The following is a 15247-nucleotide window of genomic DNA, read 5'->3' as shown; positions in this document are numbered from 1 at the left end:
GGTCTTACTCAGAAAAATAAAGCATTTCTAAACCCAATTCTTATGTAATCTTTCTTTCCTGTCTTTCAGCTAACATGTCTGAAATACTGATTTTTTAAACAAAAAAGTAAAAATGCAAACGAAAGGAACACCCTAGCTTCTTAAATTTCTGGATAACTTCAGGATTAATTTCTACCAAAGGAAACAGAGATCATTCCTTTTATTATCTGACATAAACAGAAAGAGAATCTTGTCAGTCTAAAAGTAACTGATCTTCAGTTTTAAAGAAGAATGAGTAAAATTTAAACCATCACACTTAGCTAGATCAAATATTATTCAAGTTTCTAGTCCCAGCAAAGTGTTGTCCCCATTTCTCTGTGAGATTGATGTCTGCATCTTTTATTCAGAGTGCTGTGGGCAGAAGGTCATGTACACTTTCTACAGCACTTAAACTTGCTTAAAAGTCTCTTGTCTTTGACAGCTTACTTTTGGCCATGGTTTTCTAGTTAACTTTTTAAAATCTTATTTACTGGGATTGTATATGGGATTTACAAGGAACTGCATAAGCAACTGTGATACTGAGTAAAAAAATGGCAAGAAAAAGTGGCCAAGGGGACATGAAAGGAAGGTGATAATCTCTTATGAAAGTCTTGGAGACTGGAGCAGGGGAGGAGGTTACTCAGTCCCACGAGTAAGGATTTTTTCTGTCATTTTAGCCAAAATATTCCTTCCTCTCCTTCATCCTTCCTACAATGCAATGATTGTCAAATTCCAGTCCTAGGGAATTTCAGTGGCTCTCAGGCTTATTTCCATGAATTTTTACTTACATTAACAGTTTCACTGGAATCACTGAGTCATTTAAACATTTGCAGCTGGGAGCAATTTCTATATGACTGTGGATAAATGTAAATTTATAAATTAGCACTTTGGTTTCAAATCCGTATTGAATTTATCCGTAAATTATCCATAAATTTATCTTTGTCATATCCGTATGTGATAAGTTACTCCAAGCATAAAAAACACAGAATTAATGTGGTAGCCTGTCAAAACAAGCATATGACATGTAAGTATGTATGACTGTAAGATATAATATGGCCTGTGGGTGAGTCTGTGTATGGTATCATTATGAAATTAGGATATCAACACCAAAACAAGAAGTTCAGAAACCATTTCCCTCCTTTCAGGGACTCCTAAAATACCTGGGACTAAATGGCTTTCTTTCCTTTTCCTCTGAAATGTGAAGTGAACTTTTGGTTCTGATTTTTGACTTTAATATTTGCCATAGTCAAACTCAAGCAATGCACCACAAAAATATTTAACATTCTTTTTTTCTTGGGATCTAATTTATGAAGACACCAAGAAAAAAAGTATCTAACTTACAAAGATGAGGAAGATTTTACACTTTTTGAAAGGCAGAAATTAAAACAGCTACTACACTACTCAGACACACACTCAGCCAAACAGGAATTTAAAATAATTAATTCTTCTAAGTACTATTTTAAAAGAATACAAGCAAAACAAGTTCCTATTGCAGATCTCTATAAAAGCCACATCGACTTAGCTTATACCAACACCATTCCCACTGCCTCCTCATACCTCAACAATGAATGCTGCGCTTTTTCTCAACATTGCAGGTGGAAAAAGCCAAGTTTTCACTTTCCTATCAGGTAGCTGCAGCTCACACACATCTGCTTACCATAGCTATGGCAATAAAGTACAACAGACGTATTCTCTTAGGTAACACAGAGCTAAAAATATTTAGAATACAAGAGAGCTGCACCTGCAAACCACAGGTGGCATGTGTAAATCAGAACCAGTGTATTGCACTTTCAGTGTCAACTAGGTATTATGTTTTATGCTAATATTTGATAGACTATTATTCTTTCTACATAATTTCTGGCATAGTCTCAAAATTCTTTAAAGGTAGTGCCCCACATAAGTAAGTCATAAGTCTGAGTGTGATACAAGTTTGTGTATGTGTGGTAAGGACTGCATGTAGATGCACGTACACTTACGAAGTAAATTCTGAAAATCTGGTGATCTTGACATGTGGCAGCAGCTTTCTGTATTTATGCTGTAAAGTAAATTCATAATTAATGTAATAACTTAATCCGTCCCTCACAGCTAATAGCCAAAACTCTTCACCTCTTTATTTGTACTGAGTCTTGTCCAGATTCCTGCAAAGTGCTCCTCTAGTGAAACAGCATTTATGTAGGTACTATCTGCATAATACAGCCATGGTACCTCCTGTGTCCTTGCCAGGTCTTCACAGCCAAGTTCACATGCTTGAATTAGTGCCTTCTCAAGAATTTATAGGAGCAACAAGAAAAATTGTCTAATTCAGCAAGTGTTTATGATGTACTATCTAAGGCAAATGACTAACCTAATGAAATTCTGCTTGGGCACAGGTCAATCAAGATAAAGAAAACCAAGAAGACTATATATATATGAAATACTGCCATAGTGCTATATCAGCATAATTTTTAGCACTTTCCATCAGAGAGGTACTGCTTCTCCAAAGAGCTTTAAAAATGGTATTTCAATCCAATACTGAAAGAGCAAAAATAGAAATCCAAATCTATTAACATCTGAAGAACAACCATGAGAGCATTTAGAACAGTCCTAAGTATGTTTAGTGTAATAAAAGTAAAAGTTAGAATTTAAGGCAAACATTTTGATACTCTGCATTGAAACAGGACTAGTAGAAAAGATTTGCTGTTCCTTTGAAATTCATCATTATATGAGCTTTTGCACTTTTCCAGAAATATTGGTTAGAAGTTTATGGATTATGAAGTTGGTGCCACATCCCACTTGAGAAAAGCTATGCAGCAGTTCTGAAGAGCAAAACAACTTCTTTGGAAAGTTTATGAGCTCTGTTCCTAAGACAATAATTTCAGACCTCTCTGTCAGCATATTATGGGGCAAAACTGAATAAAGGAAGTGAGATTACAGAAGATAACATGTAACTTCTTCTACCTCCATTTCAGGATATAGGATTCTTCCATTACACTTTCCAGTCTCTTACAAGCCACAATAACTACAAGGTCAAGAATGTATAGATAACCTTTCAGCATCTAGCTTCCACTCTAATATTAGATATTGAGTAGTAGACTATATTTTAATATAGATATAGTACTCTAACACATGGAGCTGTGGAGATGCTGGTGCTGAACTCTAGTTAATTCCCAGCAAAACTTCCAAATCTTATGCTGATTACACTATACCTAAAAAGCAGAATGCAGAAGGCAAGGTGAGGAATGCTAGAGGGTACTCTCTGGAAGTTTAATGTTTAAGGTAGTCTTGCAAAGCACAGCACAGATATATGAATACCTGAAGCACTGAAGAACAAATCAGAAGTATTCAGAAGGAAAGCTGAAGGTTTTTTTGGTCATAAAATACTTTTTCCCCAGCCCTAAGAAAAGATTACAGATCTCTAGTTACTATCCTACTTGAAATGCAGGCTACATAAAGCACAATGGAGTCAAATGTAAAGTGTTGCAACTCTATAACTGCTGTTTTATAGAAGTATGTTACATAGATGTATACCTTTGACATGTGCTATGCAACCATCACTATCCACTCTGTTTTCAAGTCAAGACAATGTACTTTGAATATACTCCTGTATCTACCAAAGCAGAGATAGGAAGAAGTCTAATTTCATGTCACCAGTAATTGTTCTACACCAGTATGTGATTAAATATTACTTTTACATAAAACCATGATTTCTCAATTTAATATATTAAATAGTTTAAAATAGTTTTGGATACTCATTCTAGTGCGGAGCACAAAATGGCCCACTTCAAGAAAGTTAAAATGAAACAAACTAAGCTGGTTTGCTGATTTATAGCTATCAGTGGTTCCTAGTTTTAAAAGAATAACCATACAAATGAAGCATAATAATTACACAGGGAACATGTTTTTTTCTGAAATCCAGAATGAATGACTTGGAATAAAATACAAATATTTACAATTGAGTTTCCACTACTGGATGAGACACAACCATTACTCAACTTATATATTTATAATTTAACTACAAAATTTATATACATTTATTAATAAGTCAAATTTCATAGTTAAATTATATGTAAAAATTCAAAAGTTCTAAGAAAATTGAATTCAAAATGTAGGGGCAGCAGAATAACAAAGATCTATAGATACCATAATATGAAAAAAATACAACAGCAGGAAAAGCTGCAAATACCAAGGCGATTACATGCAATAAGCTTTTGTAATAGTATAGTATATCTATAGTGATAGATTTTTGCTTCCCCTTGACAGGTTTTTTCTTTGGGGTTTTTTTAGTTTTTGGTGTGATGGGGTGTGTTTAAGTTTTCCTTTTATTCTCTTATACCTAAAGGTGTTTCTCATTATTCTAAAACCTGTCATTCTATGGACTTTAGCAAATACTTCTGGATACAAAGTTAAGAGGTCACAATTAAAGGTTTGTCTTTACACTTCTCTAAAGGCTTGTTGTATTATGAGGAGCTGGAGCTAAAGCTATTGGTTTCATTACATATCAAAAATGAAAACTAATCAGTTTACATACACTCATCTAAAGAGTTAAATAAACATCACATTAATTTTATTGCAATGTAACTTTAAAAAAATCTGGTACTGGATTACATGCACACAGAAAAGTACTTCTAAAAATCAAGCTAGAATACAACAATACAACTAAATGGTAGCATAGCTATTCTGACATAATGCTATCAAAGAATTTTACAACATTAAAGGTCTCTTCCCACCTAGCTGATTCTATGAAAGAATCTCTTAGCAGAATTCAAAATGAGTTCCTAACTCATTGCTAACTTGGCTAATCTTAGCATCAGCCCAAATAACCCCTCTTATTATATCAAATCAGGAAAATTTGCTTCTCAGTACTTTCAGTTAAGAAAGTCCTTAAAAAAATTACAACACAAACCAGCATGAAAGCATATCTTCATTAAGTAGTAATTAGGTTACGAAGTTATTGCTTTGGAAACTTAATAGTTACCACATCGGCAACTTAAGAGTTGCCAAGACATATTAACCTCAAAATGTATCTTTTCAGTCCAGGGAACCTGGTACTAAATATATTACTAGCCAATCACAAAAACTGCTACAGTAGCAAATTCCCGTTAGGATTGCTGGGTGACTGGCTGTTGCTAAAGAAAACAAAAGCAGAAGACAACTAATTGCCAAAATCTAGGAAATGAAAAAACCGAAAGTGTACAAAATGAGAAACTAGTTCTTGGACAGTGATGACTGAAAATAATCTGTAAAGCCCCAGCAACAAAAGCAGTCTTAGTGAAGTATCAGTAAGAAGGGCTGATGTGGACACTATATGAATAAACAGGGAGGTGGAAATTAAAAAAAAAGCTGTTGATCTCTGCATACTCTGGTAGTAAGGATAATAAGAGATTACTGATCAAAGCTCTTTAAAGAATGCTGAAAAATTGGAAAAGGAACAAAAAAAGCCATGAAGTGATTTGAGGACTGGAAAACGTCTTAGTGTGAAAGACTGAAAGAACTCAACAGGTACAGCTTATCAAAAAGGCAGAAAGGACTGAATAAGAATTTAAGAAGCAAAAGCAAATGCAGCATACTGCAGTGAACTCCAGAAAAAGGCACAGCAAAAAAAAAAAAAAAAAAAAAATTGGCTACAAGCTGAACCCAGACAAATTAAAATGTAAAACTGGATGAGGTACTGTTAGGGGTAAGGTATCTAAATACTGGAATAGATTACATTCACTGACTAAATACAGACCAAACTATACTCTCTTGATAACTACAAATTACATTTCAATGGCTTTCCTGTTCAGCTGTAGCCAAATAGTGAGCTCAATACAGGGATAACTGGCAGTAAATTATGGCATGAGACACATGATTTGTCTAATGTTCTCCTTCAGCTTAAAACACTATCAACAGAATACCTGAATTTACTGTATGAAAACAGAAGCAGTTCTTTAGATGTAGTGAAATTCAAAGTTAGTTCCAAAGAGAGTTAGTACTCAAGAACTCAAAAGCCAGTCCTACTAACAGAGAATTTTTATTTCCTGTTGCTAAACTGAAAAGCAAAGAGACAAGCTGTATTGCTGGACAAGGGCTGACAGTTACACTCATAAATAGTTTAAGAAAATGCTAGTAGGATTATAAATTTACTTAATAAGTTGTAATAGTAATTACTGTGCAGAAATAATATCACAGTTACAGTTAGATAAACTTCACACTGCAGAGTGAATTGGTAGCTCTAAGTACGTGGTATTCACATTACGTTGCCACAATTTATATACAAACAACATTCACAGAAAGGTATAAAAGTATCTTCCAGAACAGAAGATGAGATACTGGATTAAGTTTAAATAAGTAGAAGCATAAATAAAATGCCTAAATACAGGTACCTAAAAAACAGCTCCACCCCAAACAACTGAAGAGCTGTTGCTCTTGTTACTACAGACCTCAGCAGAGTCCAAAGGGGAGGGACAGAGAGCTCAATTAAAAACAACCTACCACCCATGTCCCAAAAATTTATAAAAAATTCCCCAAACAAACAAAAAGCCTAAACGCAAAACCCCCATATCACAGAAGCATTCAGGCTGGAATGAATCTCTAACACTTGTGTACTCTAGCCTCATGATCAAACCAGATGATACCCACTGCTCTCTCTTCACCTTGCCTTTGCTAAATGTATGGCGACTATTTCCAGTCACCTTTTACTTCTTCACATGACCAGAAATAGCTTCCAAGAGAATCTACCCCATTATTTACCCAAGGGCCAAAGTAAGGCTAACTGGATTATCCCTATGGTCACTGCCTTTTTGAAAACAGGTGCAACATCTGCAACATCCTTTAGTTTCAGGATTTCCACAGGATTTCAAAGACTACAGACAGCAGCCTTGCAACGACAGACAATTTGCAATGAAGGTTATAAACAGCAGACTTGTCTGACACCCATCTCAGCCCACCTGAACATATTCCATAGATGCACAGAAATGCAGCTGTTACAAATAAGAAAGAAGTTACAGATTTTCAACAATTACAAGAATGACAAAAATTCTTCCACTGTAGAATTATGCGCCTATAAAATTATTTCTTTCCATTTTAATGCCTGCATTACAAGCACAAGGTATGAAGTGCACAGAAAATGCATTTACAACAAAACATTTTACCTGCAGCTAATCTATATTCAATTCTTCATTTATAACAATTGCAGATTTACAAGTTTTGATTTAAAGATCTTTTAAAAGACATCCATCAGATCACAAACAGAATTACCTTTGACTGTTCTACACCACAGTAATATGAGTGCACATAGGAAAGCAATCTTGCATGCTCGATGTGTCAATGTTTCTTCAGATGCTAAGAAAATGTTAAGGTGTCTTAACTACATGAATTTTTACTGCATGATCTAAAATGGATTTTGCATGAACTTGAGCATGTTGCCTAGCATTATTTTTACTACTACTGTGCCTAGATGACAAAATGACAGTGGGATGCAACTCACTTGACCAAATGTAGATATCTGTAAGTAAACTAGTTATTTCGTCTTTGAACAAACTGAGAAAAAAGAAGTCAGAGAAATTACAGATTAAAAAGTGTTACAGAATTCTGCTTTGAGGATGAAGCAGGTGATTTCTTATATATACACAAAGTAGATGTCGAAAGCTTCATTTTACCCATGACAAGCAACATGCATATAAGCAAAACTAAGAATGTAAAGTGGCCATATAGCTACTATTAATTACAAAAGCAGTCAACAGTAGCTATTTCTATTACTATTCATCTCCTTATGATAGTCAGCAATGGTTTATAAGCCAAAAGAAATGTGCTTACTTAGCTCAACTGCAATGCTAGTATTATTAGGAGAAAAATACACAACATGAAATACAAACACAGAGTTAAATTCAACTGATGTTAATCACCCAGAAAGAAAGTCAGCTTTTCTTCCTCAGTAGCTTAGCTATTCTAGACACCTATTTCATATTGCTAGCACATCCATTATAAGGATGCAACTGTACAATCAATTGTACTCTATTTGAGGACTGCGTATCTTGCAACCAAAAACCAGTGAAAAATTTTGAAGCTAGTAACCAGAAATGTGTAGTACCCGAGCTCCACCTACTGGATAAGAACAAATGTAAACTCAATATTTTTAATTGCCAAACTAGAAGACTGTTTACTCTGAAATCACGATCACCTCAAACCACAGCCAATTTACAAACTCGATGTAATCTGATAAATGTAATTACTCTTACAATGATAGAAATCACTTATTCTATCTGTATACATTACTTCATGTAAACACCTGTTCAACTCTTTCAAGATCAGGTTTAAGCCTTTTAACAAAAAAACAGCAGACCTGCAGAATTTCTCTAACAACTTGCCAGGATGAGTGGGAAATTCTTTTTCTCAAAGTTTCCTTTTAACACGAAAGTGGGAAGTGTTTGAACTTACGTTTTAAAACATACACATAAGGTCCAAATGCATACCGAAACAACTGAAATTAACTTCACCATCTGAGCACTTAAAGTATGATTGCATTTAGAAATGGTATTGGATCTCAGTACCATGAATTGGAGAAAGTGTCTACTGTTTCCACCTTAAGTCTCTGAAAGATGCGTGCAAACTTTTGACGCCATAAATAGATTAATATTAAAAGAAACAGGACTGATATAAATCAATACAGATTTGTAAAAAAAGTCATGCATATTAGAAGACTGTACTCTGAAAACTTATTTTTAGAAGTTTAACTATTCTATTACCACATTTAAATACCTGAGGAGACAAACAATTCTTATCAAATACTTCATGGTCTTCTGATATGTTAGTAGACATTACCCATCAAAATATATACGGTGGATATAATTTTTTGTTTCATATTTGCACCTTCCATATCTCCACCTCCTCTGATCAACACACCCTTGGACTACAGTGGATGTTGAAGTCCTATAAGAATATTACCAATTGTCTGAATATACTTACAAAAAAGGCATTATTCCAGACAATAAAACTTGATATTAATCTTACTTTATCTCATCAGACCACAGTTAACACCACCTTGTTTATAATAAACAATATTATGCTTCTGATTTTCATGCCAGAGGATGCCAGACAATTATTTGGTTAACAATAAGTCTGGAAACTGATGTTACTTGTGGTACTGAGCAATGGCTCCCAACTACTTAAAAACACATCCAGTAAACCCCTCTTCTGAGTTAAGATAGCCCATTTGGCTGTAATACTACTGCCACTGCCCTAAAAGACTGGATAACTACAAATACAGCACATTAACCACCCACATGCAGAGCTAGCAGCTTACAGAATGTCCACACACATCTCTAAAAATATGGTAAAACATCACATAAGCTTGGGCATAGAGTATCTCATTCCTAAGGTTATGCTCTAGCTTCGCATTCCCCTCCTGCTACAAGCTTGCTGCAGTAGCGTACTGGTGTGCTTCTCACACTCAAATCAATGCTGGAGAAGATGTGGAGAAAGATACCAAATTTTCTGCTTAAATCCCATTAATATTTTATTTTCTGGAACTATTCAAACTTATCAAAGTGGTTAATAAGAATTGTTTTCTTGGCAATGTTCTGACTGGGCTTTTTATGTCTTCAAAACAGGCAAGCAAAAAGCTTTCACATTATAAGAAAAGTTTTTACATTATAATACACCAACATTAAAAAATGATCCAAAATAATGCAAGTGTTCCCACCACAGCCTGCTCCTAAGCAAGCAGGCTGCACAGAGTTAAAAAGAGTACCTCATGTGAGATGCTCAAAACTTACTAATCTTGCTTTTATGATCATATAAATCTTTCCCCCAATAAGTTTTATTGAATAAGAAAATTTACACTCTAAATTTTATAACTGCAAAGTTGTTCAGCAAGTTCTGGAGCCCATCTTTATTGAAATAGTGGACAATAATTCCTAGTAAGTTTGCCATCAGGTTCACTACATATCACTTCCATACATGATGAATGTTTTTATGTAATATAAATATTATTAGGCAGAAATTCCGAAACCAACTCTGGAATAAAGACTGCTAAGACGCAAAGTTCCAAGAAAACAAATTAACTCACTGAAAAATTAGTGCTAAACAGTACAGATGTTCACAAGGTTAGCACAGTTATTTACATGACTGCAACACACACTTTTAGATCCGTAAAGAGTTGAATACTGCCATAGAAACATAATAATTTGTCTAGAGCTAGTTTAATAATTTGAATACCCTGTTACGCTACTAAACACAGACATACTTCAATCCTCTAAGAGCAGCCCTAGATGGTATTTACAACTCTAGGTACCAATTGCAGTGTTAAAAAACTGGTAAACTGCAAGAATTACTACTGTGTTAAACCAGACTTGAATGGATTATTAGGAAGCCTTTACTTTCTCTAAATCTCAATGATGGATGACCACCACATGTCAATCAAAGATAAAGAAGCTACAAAACTCAATCTTACAACTATGCAGAAAGACAAAGTAAAGCATGATAGATACATAGAAATACTCTTTATTTATAACTCAGGAAAAAATAGAACTTCCTTACAAAGTACCAGTTAGTGCTCAGTGTCAAAAAAAAAAAAAAAAAGTAACTGCTTGGCTTAACTGCCAAATGAAACTAAGAAATGAGAAAGCAGTAGCCAATTTCATCTTCCATCTCATTCTGGAGGCAGGCAAGCGGAATAATTTTATTGTAATATTAACCCACCAGTACAGTAACTGCAAAACTGAAATTGAGCGTAAAATCTAACTAAACAATCTGAAGGAAAAAAACCCACAAAACCAAAAAACCCACAAAAAAACCCCATGATATTTACCTGCGACTGGTTTTCTTTTCTATCTTAGTGTCTTCCTCTTGAAGTTGCTGTTCCACATTTTCACTTGTATCAATTTTCAACTTCTTGGCAATGCGCTCCTTTATTTGAAGTCTCTCACTGCTGGCAGCTTCACCTTCTACACTATCAGCATCTTCATCATGTTCTTCCTCCTTTATGGATTTAAAAATGTAAAATTGCTCCTTCAGGTTTTTTTTTCTTTTTCACTATAGATGTTGAATACGGAAAGTTTTTCCAAGACAATCAGTTACAAGAAAGAAAGAAAAATACTTGATTTCAAAGCAAACTTTTCAAACAAATGTCTTAGCTTTTTCTTCAGAGAGAACAAAAACTTAGAAATATGCTAATTGAATATCTTTCTGTACACAAATTACATATCTTTTGTAAGACTGTTTTTAAGTGGCTTATTTTGCATGGCTTATTCTAGACTGTAAACCCTTACAGGTCTGTAGAAGATCTCACAGGTAGGTAGTATTAGCCTGGTCACTGTTCATGAACCCAAAATTTGACCAAGGCAATACATTAAACATCTCCAATTTCTCCCAAGAATAAAACAAAATGTATTAAGAAGCTCCTGCCACAGGACTATACTACAGTCATGGTGGTATTGAAGAGGTTTGTCCACCAGTCTCCATGAGACAATTTACAAATACCACATTGATAAGCAGGCTGGGAAAACCTGTGGAATCTACCATCCTGACTTACTGCAGAGATACTATACTTCCTAGTACAGGAAGCAAAGAGAATAAACCACCTTGTTTGAAGACATTTGGAGTGATAAATAAGCCATTCCTCTCAGTAATGAATAAGATTCCTTGGTCTAGTCAGGCTTCTGACTACTCCCTTCCTCAAAAGAGAAAGCCTGCATGAATCTTAATGAAGGATGTCAGCACAAAGACTAGCTGGCACATATTTTTATATTTATTTTGGAGTGATGCTACTTAGCTAAAGCACAAGATCCTATGTAATTACAATCTTAACTACAGAGAGAAAGGACAGACTTAGAACTGGTATTCCAAAGGACTGTACTTTAACCAAGAGGTTGTCAGGATGCCAGCACTTGGAGTGGAACACTCTAAAGACAATGCACATGTTCTAGGTGTGACTGACAGGTAGGAGGAAAAGGAGGATGAAGACTATGTCCACAAATATGGAAGGGGAGAGAGGAGAAAACGTAAAAGCAGCAAGAGGTACAATTTTGGCAACATAAAGAGAAAAATCAGGAGCTGGATTTCAGATTTTGTATTTCAGTCACTATTTCAGGATCTTCAAACCACCATACTTAGATTTTAGGTTTAGACAAGAGAAGACCAGTCAGGAATACAAAATGAAATATGCGAATATTCAGCACAGTAAAATAACTGAATATATTGTCAGGGAAATAATTGAAAGGTTTTTGTTGAGGTTTTGTCTGTTCTTTTTTAAATATGTGAAAGAGAAAAGTAGGTCAGAATCAGCATTTCACTTGATTTCCTGAAGTACTGCTTGACAGATCAGATAATGAAAACTTATGAAGGATTTGCTTACTTGATAAATTACCAGGGAGATGGGATGACAAGACTTCTATGGCATGGGGCAGAATCTAGTAAAGGAATGTGACAGACTGTGTTCAATGTGTTTAACAGTTAAGAATAAAGACAGACTACTGGTGGAGATTTGGCAAGGGCATAGGTGAGAGCACTGCACTGAAACACAGACTTGGATAGGAGAATTTCCAGAATAAAAATGGACAGCTCTAGACAAACTGAAATTGCTAAGTAGCAAGCTAATTAAAAAAAAAACAACAAACCAAACCAACCCAACCCCAGAAATCTGATTAACAGGAAGGGTTTCCAAGGACGGTATTTTAAAATGGGAGAGAAAAAATGGTTCTACTTGTCGAGCTCAGTTGAATTCCCTACTTTCCAAATCTCCCATTCCCCTGACTGCACAGGATTTTACCACTTTTTCTCTAGAAAAACACTGATAAATGAGGATGTAAGCTTCCTCAACTCTGTCCCTCTTGCAACTCTACTATTCTCTCTGCCCAGTCTCCACCTTCAGCTCCTCTTCTGTCTCATTAACTCCATCTCATCTCAGACCTTACAGAATCTCATTTTTCTGAGATCTCATTACCAACTAATAGATTTAACACATTTCCACTCACAGAGGGCTGCCTGACTCAGGAGGGAAGTGGCTGTTCAGCTGGATGACAGTGTTCCCCTTGTGACACAGAAATACAAAACTGCCTGCCTGGAAGCTATACTGGTTTTTGCTGCTGTTATTAGCTGGGTGGAATTGTCCTATTCTTCTGTTTCCTCTGGAAATAAAAATGTAATGAGAGCTTTTGTGTCAGAATGACTAGTAGCTACTGTATGTAATACGATTTAGACATTTGAGAAGATTATTGAGTTGGGAAGTGGGTACCACTAGGCACTAAAAGAGGTTTAATGAACAGCAACAAAGTACTGCTAATACAAAGGATCTGACTCTTAAAGGATGAAATGTATGACCTTGAGGACTGCAGTAAGAGAAACAGGATGGTATTTAATAGCATGAACAGCAAGGTTAGACGCATAGGGAATAATAACCATTTCTCTTACACGCCAAGGACTTGTTATATGGGGGAGGTAGGGGACCTGGAAAAATTATTTGTACAGCTATGAAACTACAACACGTTGCAGCTATGCAAATGCAAAAGTGATCCTGTTATGTGTTAAATAAATCCGAGAAAGATGATAAAATACTAGTATCACTTTACAAGGCTCAAATAACCACCTGAAATGCTAGATTCTAGCTAAGCTCTTTCAATCCAATGAAATCTAAGGAAAGCCCCTGCAGGGAAAAAAAAAAGCTTTCCTATTTCCCATGTCATGACATTATTAGAACATTCAGGATTAAAAAATAAAAATTTAAATATATACATCTAACGTGACAATGTTCTATATTCCCCAAATCCAGTTCATTTAACAAAGGCCTACCTGAACATCTGATGAATTATTAATTAAATACCATTCCTAGAACCCTTCTAACATTTAAATTCTCCTGTAAAGCAGGAATTATGAAGAGTCCAAGAACCTGAACTCGTACTATGAATTGTGTAAAAAAAAAAAAAGGAATGAGGCTGGAATCTTCTATTTTTCTATGCTTGGACACAAGAATGGGACAGATTCTGACTTTCCTTCACCTACATACTGCATCAGCTAACAACGCAGCACCTGTGCATGGTGAACATATGGAGTACAGGACTTTTCAGGATGCAGTTTGGGGAATGGGAAATTATGCTCCTACTGAAATATTACATTCTTGTCTCAATGGCAACTCAAAGGGGTACTGCCATGACCTATGGCTGCAGGCAAAAACATTGCAAACTTCAGCTAGCAAACTTATTTCACACCATATATAGCAAACTCCTTGCAACTAAAATAGCCTCCATGTTTGGCTGAACGTTACTGCTTTGTTACTCACATTTCCTGCCTTTCAGATGTGATCATCTTCACCAATACAATTTGAGATACAAATACTTGCTGAAATTTTGTCTCCTTGAAGAAATGTTTCCAACAAGACTCTCACACACAGATTTCTCTTCAGACATTGCAATTATATAATTATTCATGACAATTTATTTTTTAGAAGCAATTTCACAGGTTCTATTAATGGTTTATCACTCTGTGGTACATAACCTCTTGTATACCTGATCTACTGACTGAACTATCTGCTAAGCAGTTTTTATAAAATGCAGTAGATAGTATGCAGAAGTAACTACTCTGCTGTGAATATTTACAATAGACAAACCTTACACGTCTTAAAGGCCTCCAGCCTTTTGCTGGAAATACAATTTGAGCTAGTTTTCAGAAACCTCTACAGTAGCATTTGTTCCCTAAGGAAATCTAATTCACACAGTGTAAAAAACAAGTCTAATTGTAAAAAGATGTTACCTACCTCACTCACATCCCCTTCTTCACTTGCTGTTTCACTAAAAGAAGAAAAATAATTGTAACTATTTTGAAGTACCAGAGATCTAAAGTGTTTTAAAACCCAAGTTCTTATATTAAAAAAAATTGTTTGGTTACCTTCTTGAAATTTTAGTCAACCTAGTCATTTATTCTAATTAAAATGTTTAAAAACACAGGATAAAACCACACTTCCATACAATAGACAAATTTTAACCGTATCTTAAGCCATCAAGAGAAGACACTAACGTATACAGATAGGAAAAAAACCCACAAAGAACTCACTTAAGATGCATGCTTTTTGATCTCATGTATCAAGCTATCCCTAGTATTTCATTGCAAATGTTCTATATTTTGGAAAGCCTTCTTTGTATAGGCATGTTTAACTTGCACTATAGTGATAATTAAGTTTAAAGTAAAATTTTTAATTTGTTATACAGCTACAGTTTAATGCATTAAAAAAAGGAATCTATGTGAATATACTGAGGCTAACATATCCAGTATTAACTGTCAC

General features: G+C 35.0%; 1 protein-coding gene across 1 annotated transcript in view; it reads right to left on the bottom strand.

Annotated features, from left to right (window-relative positions):
* Window positions 1-15247, bottom strand: part of CWC27 (CWC27 spliceosome associated cyclophilin) — a 120598-nt gene that overhangs the window by 91156 nt on the left and 14195 nt on the right. The window contains exons 9-10 of the mRNA XM_031051608.2: window positions 14723-14756; window positions 10784-10953 (exon numbers count right to left, since the gene is read on the bottom strand). Of these exons, the coding sequence (XP_030907468.1) occupies window positions 10784-10953; window positions 14723-14756 (204 nt within the window). The remainder of the gene's footprint in view (window positions 1-10783; window positions 10954-14722; window positions 14757-15247) is intronic.

Source organism: Melopsittacus undulatus, chromosome Z (genome assembly GCF_012275295.1).
Source record: "Melopsittacus undulatus isolate bMelUnd1 chromosome Z, bMelUnd1.mat.Z, whole genome shotgun sequence".
Taxonomy (NCBI): domain Eukaryota; kingdom Metazoa; phylum Chordata; class Aves; order Psittaciformes; family Psittaculidae; genus Melopsittacus; species Melopsittacus undulatus.
The sequence above is the reverse complement of the archived record's forward strand: the minus strand, read 5'-3'. Positions and strand labels throughout refer to the sequence as shown.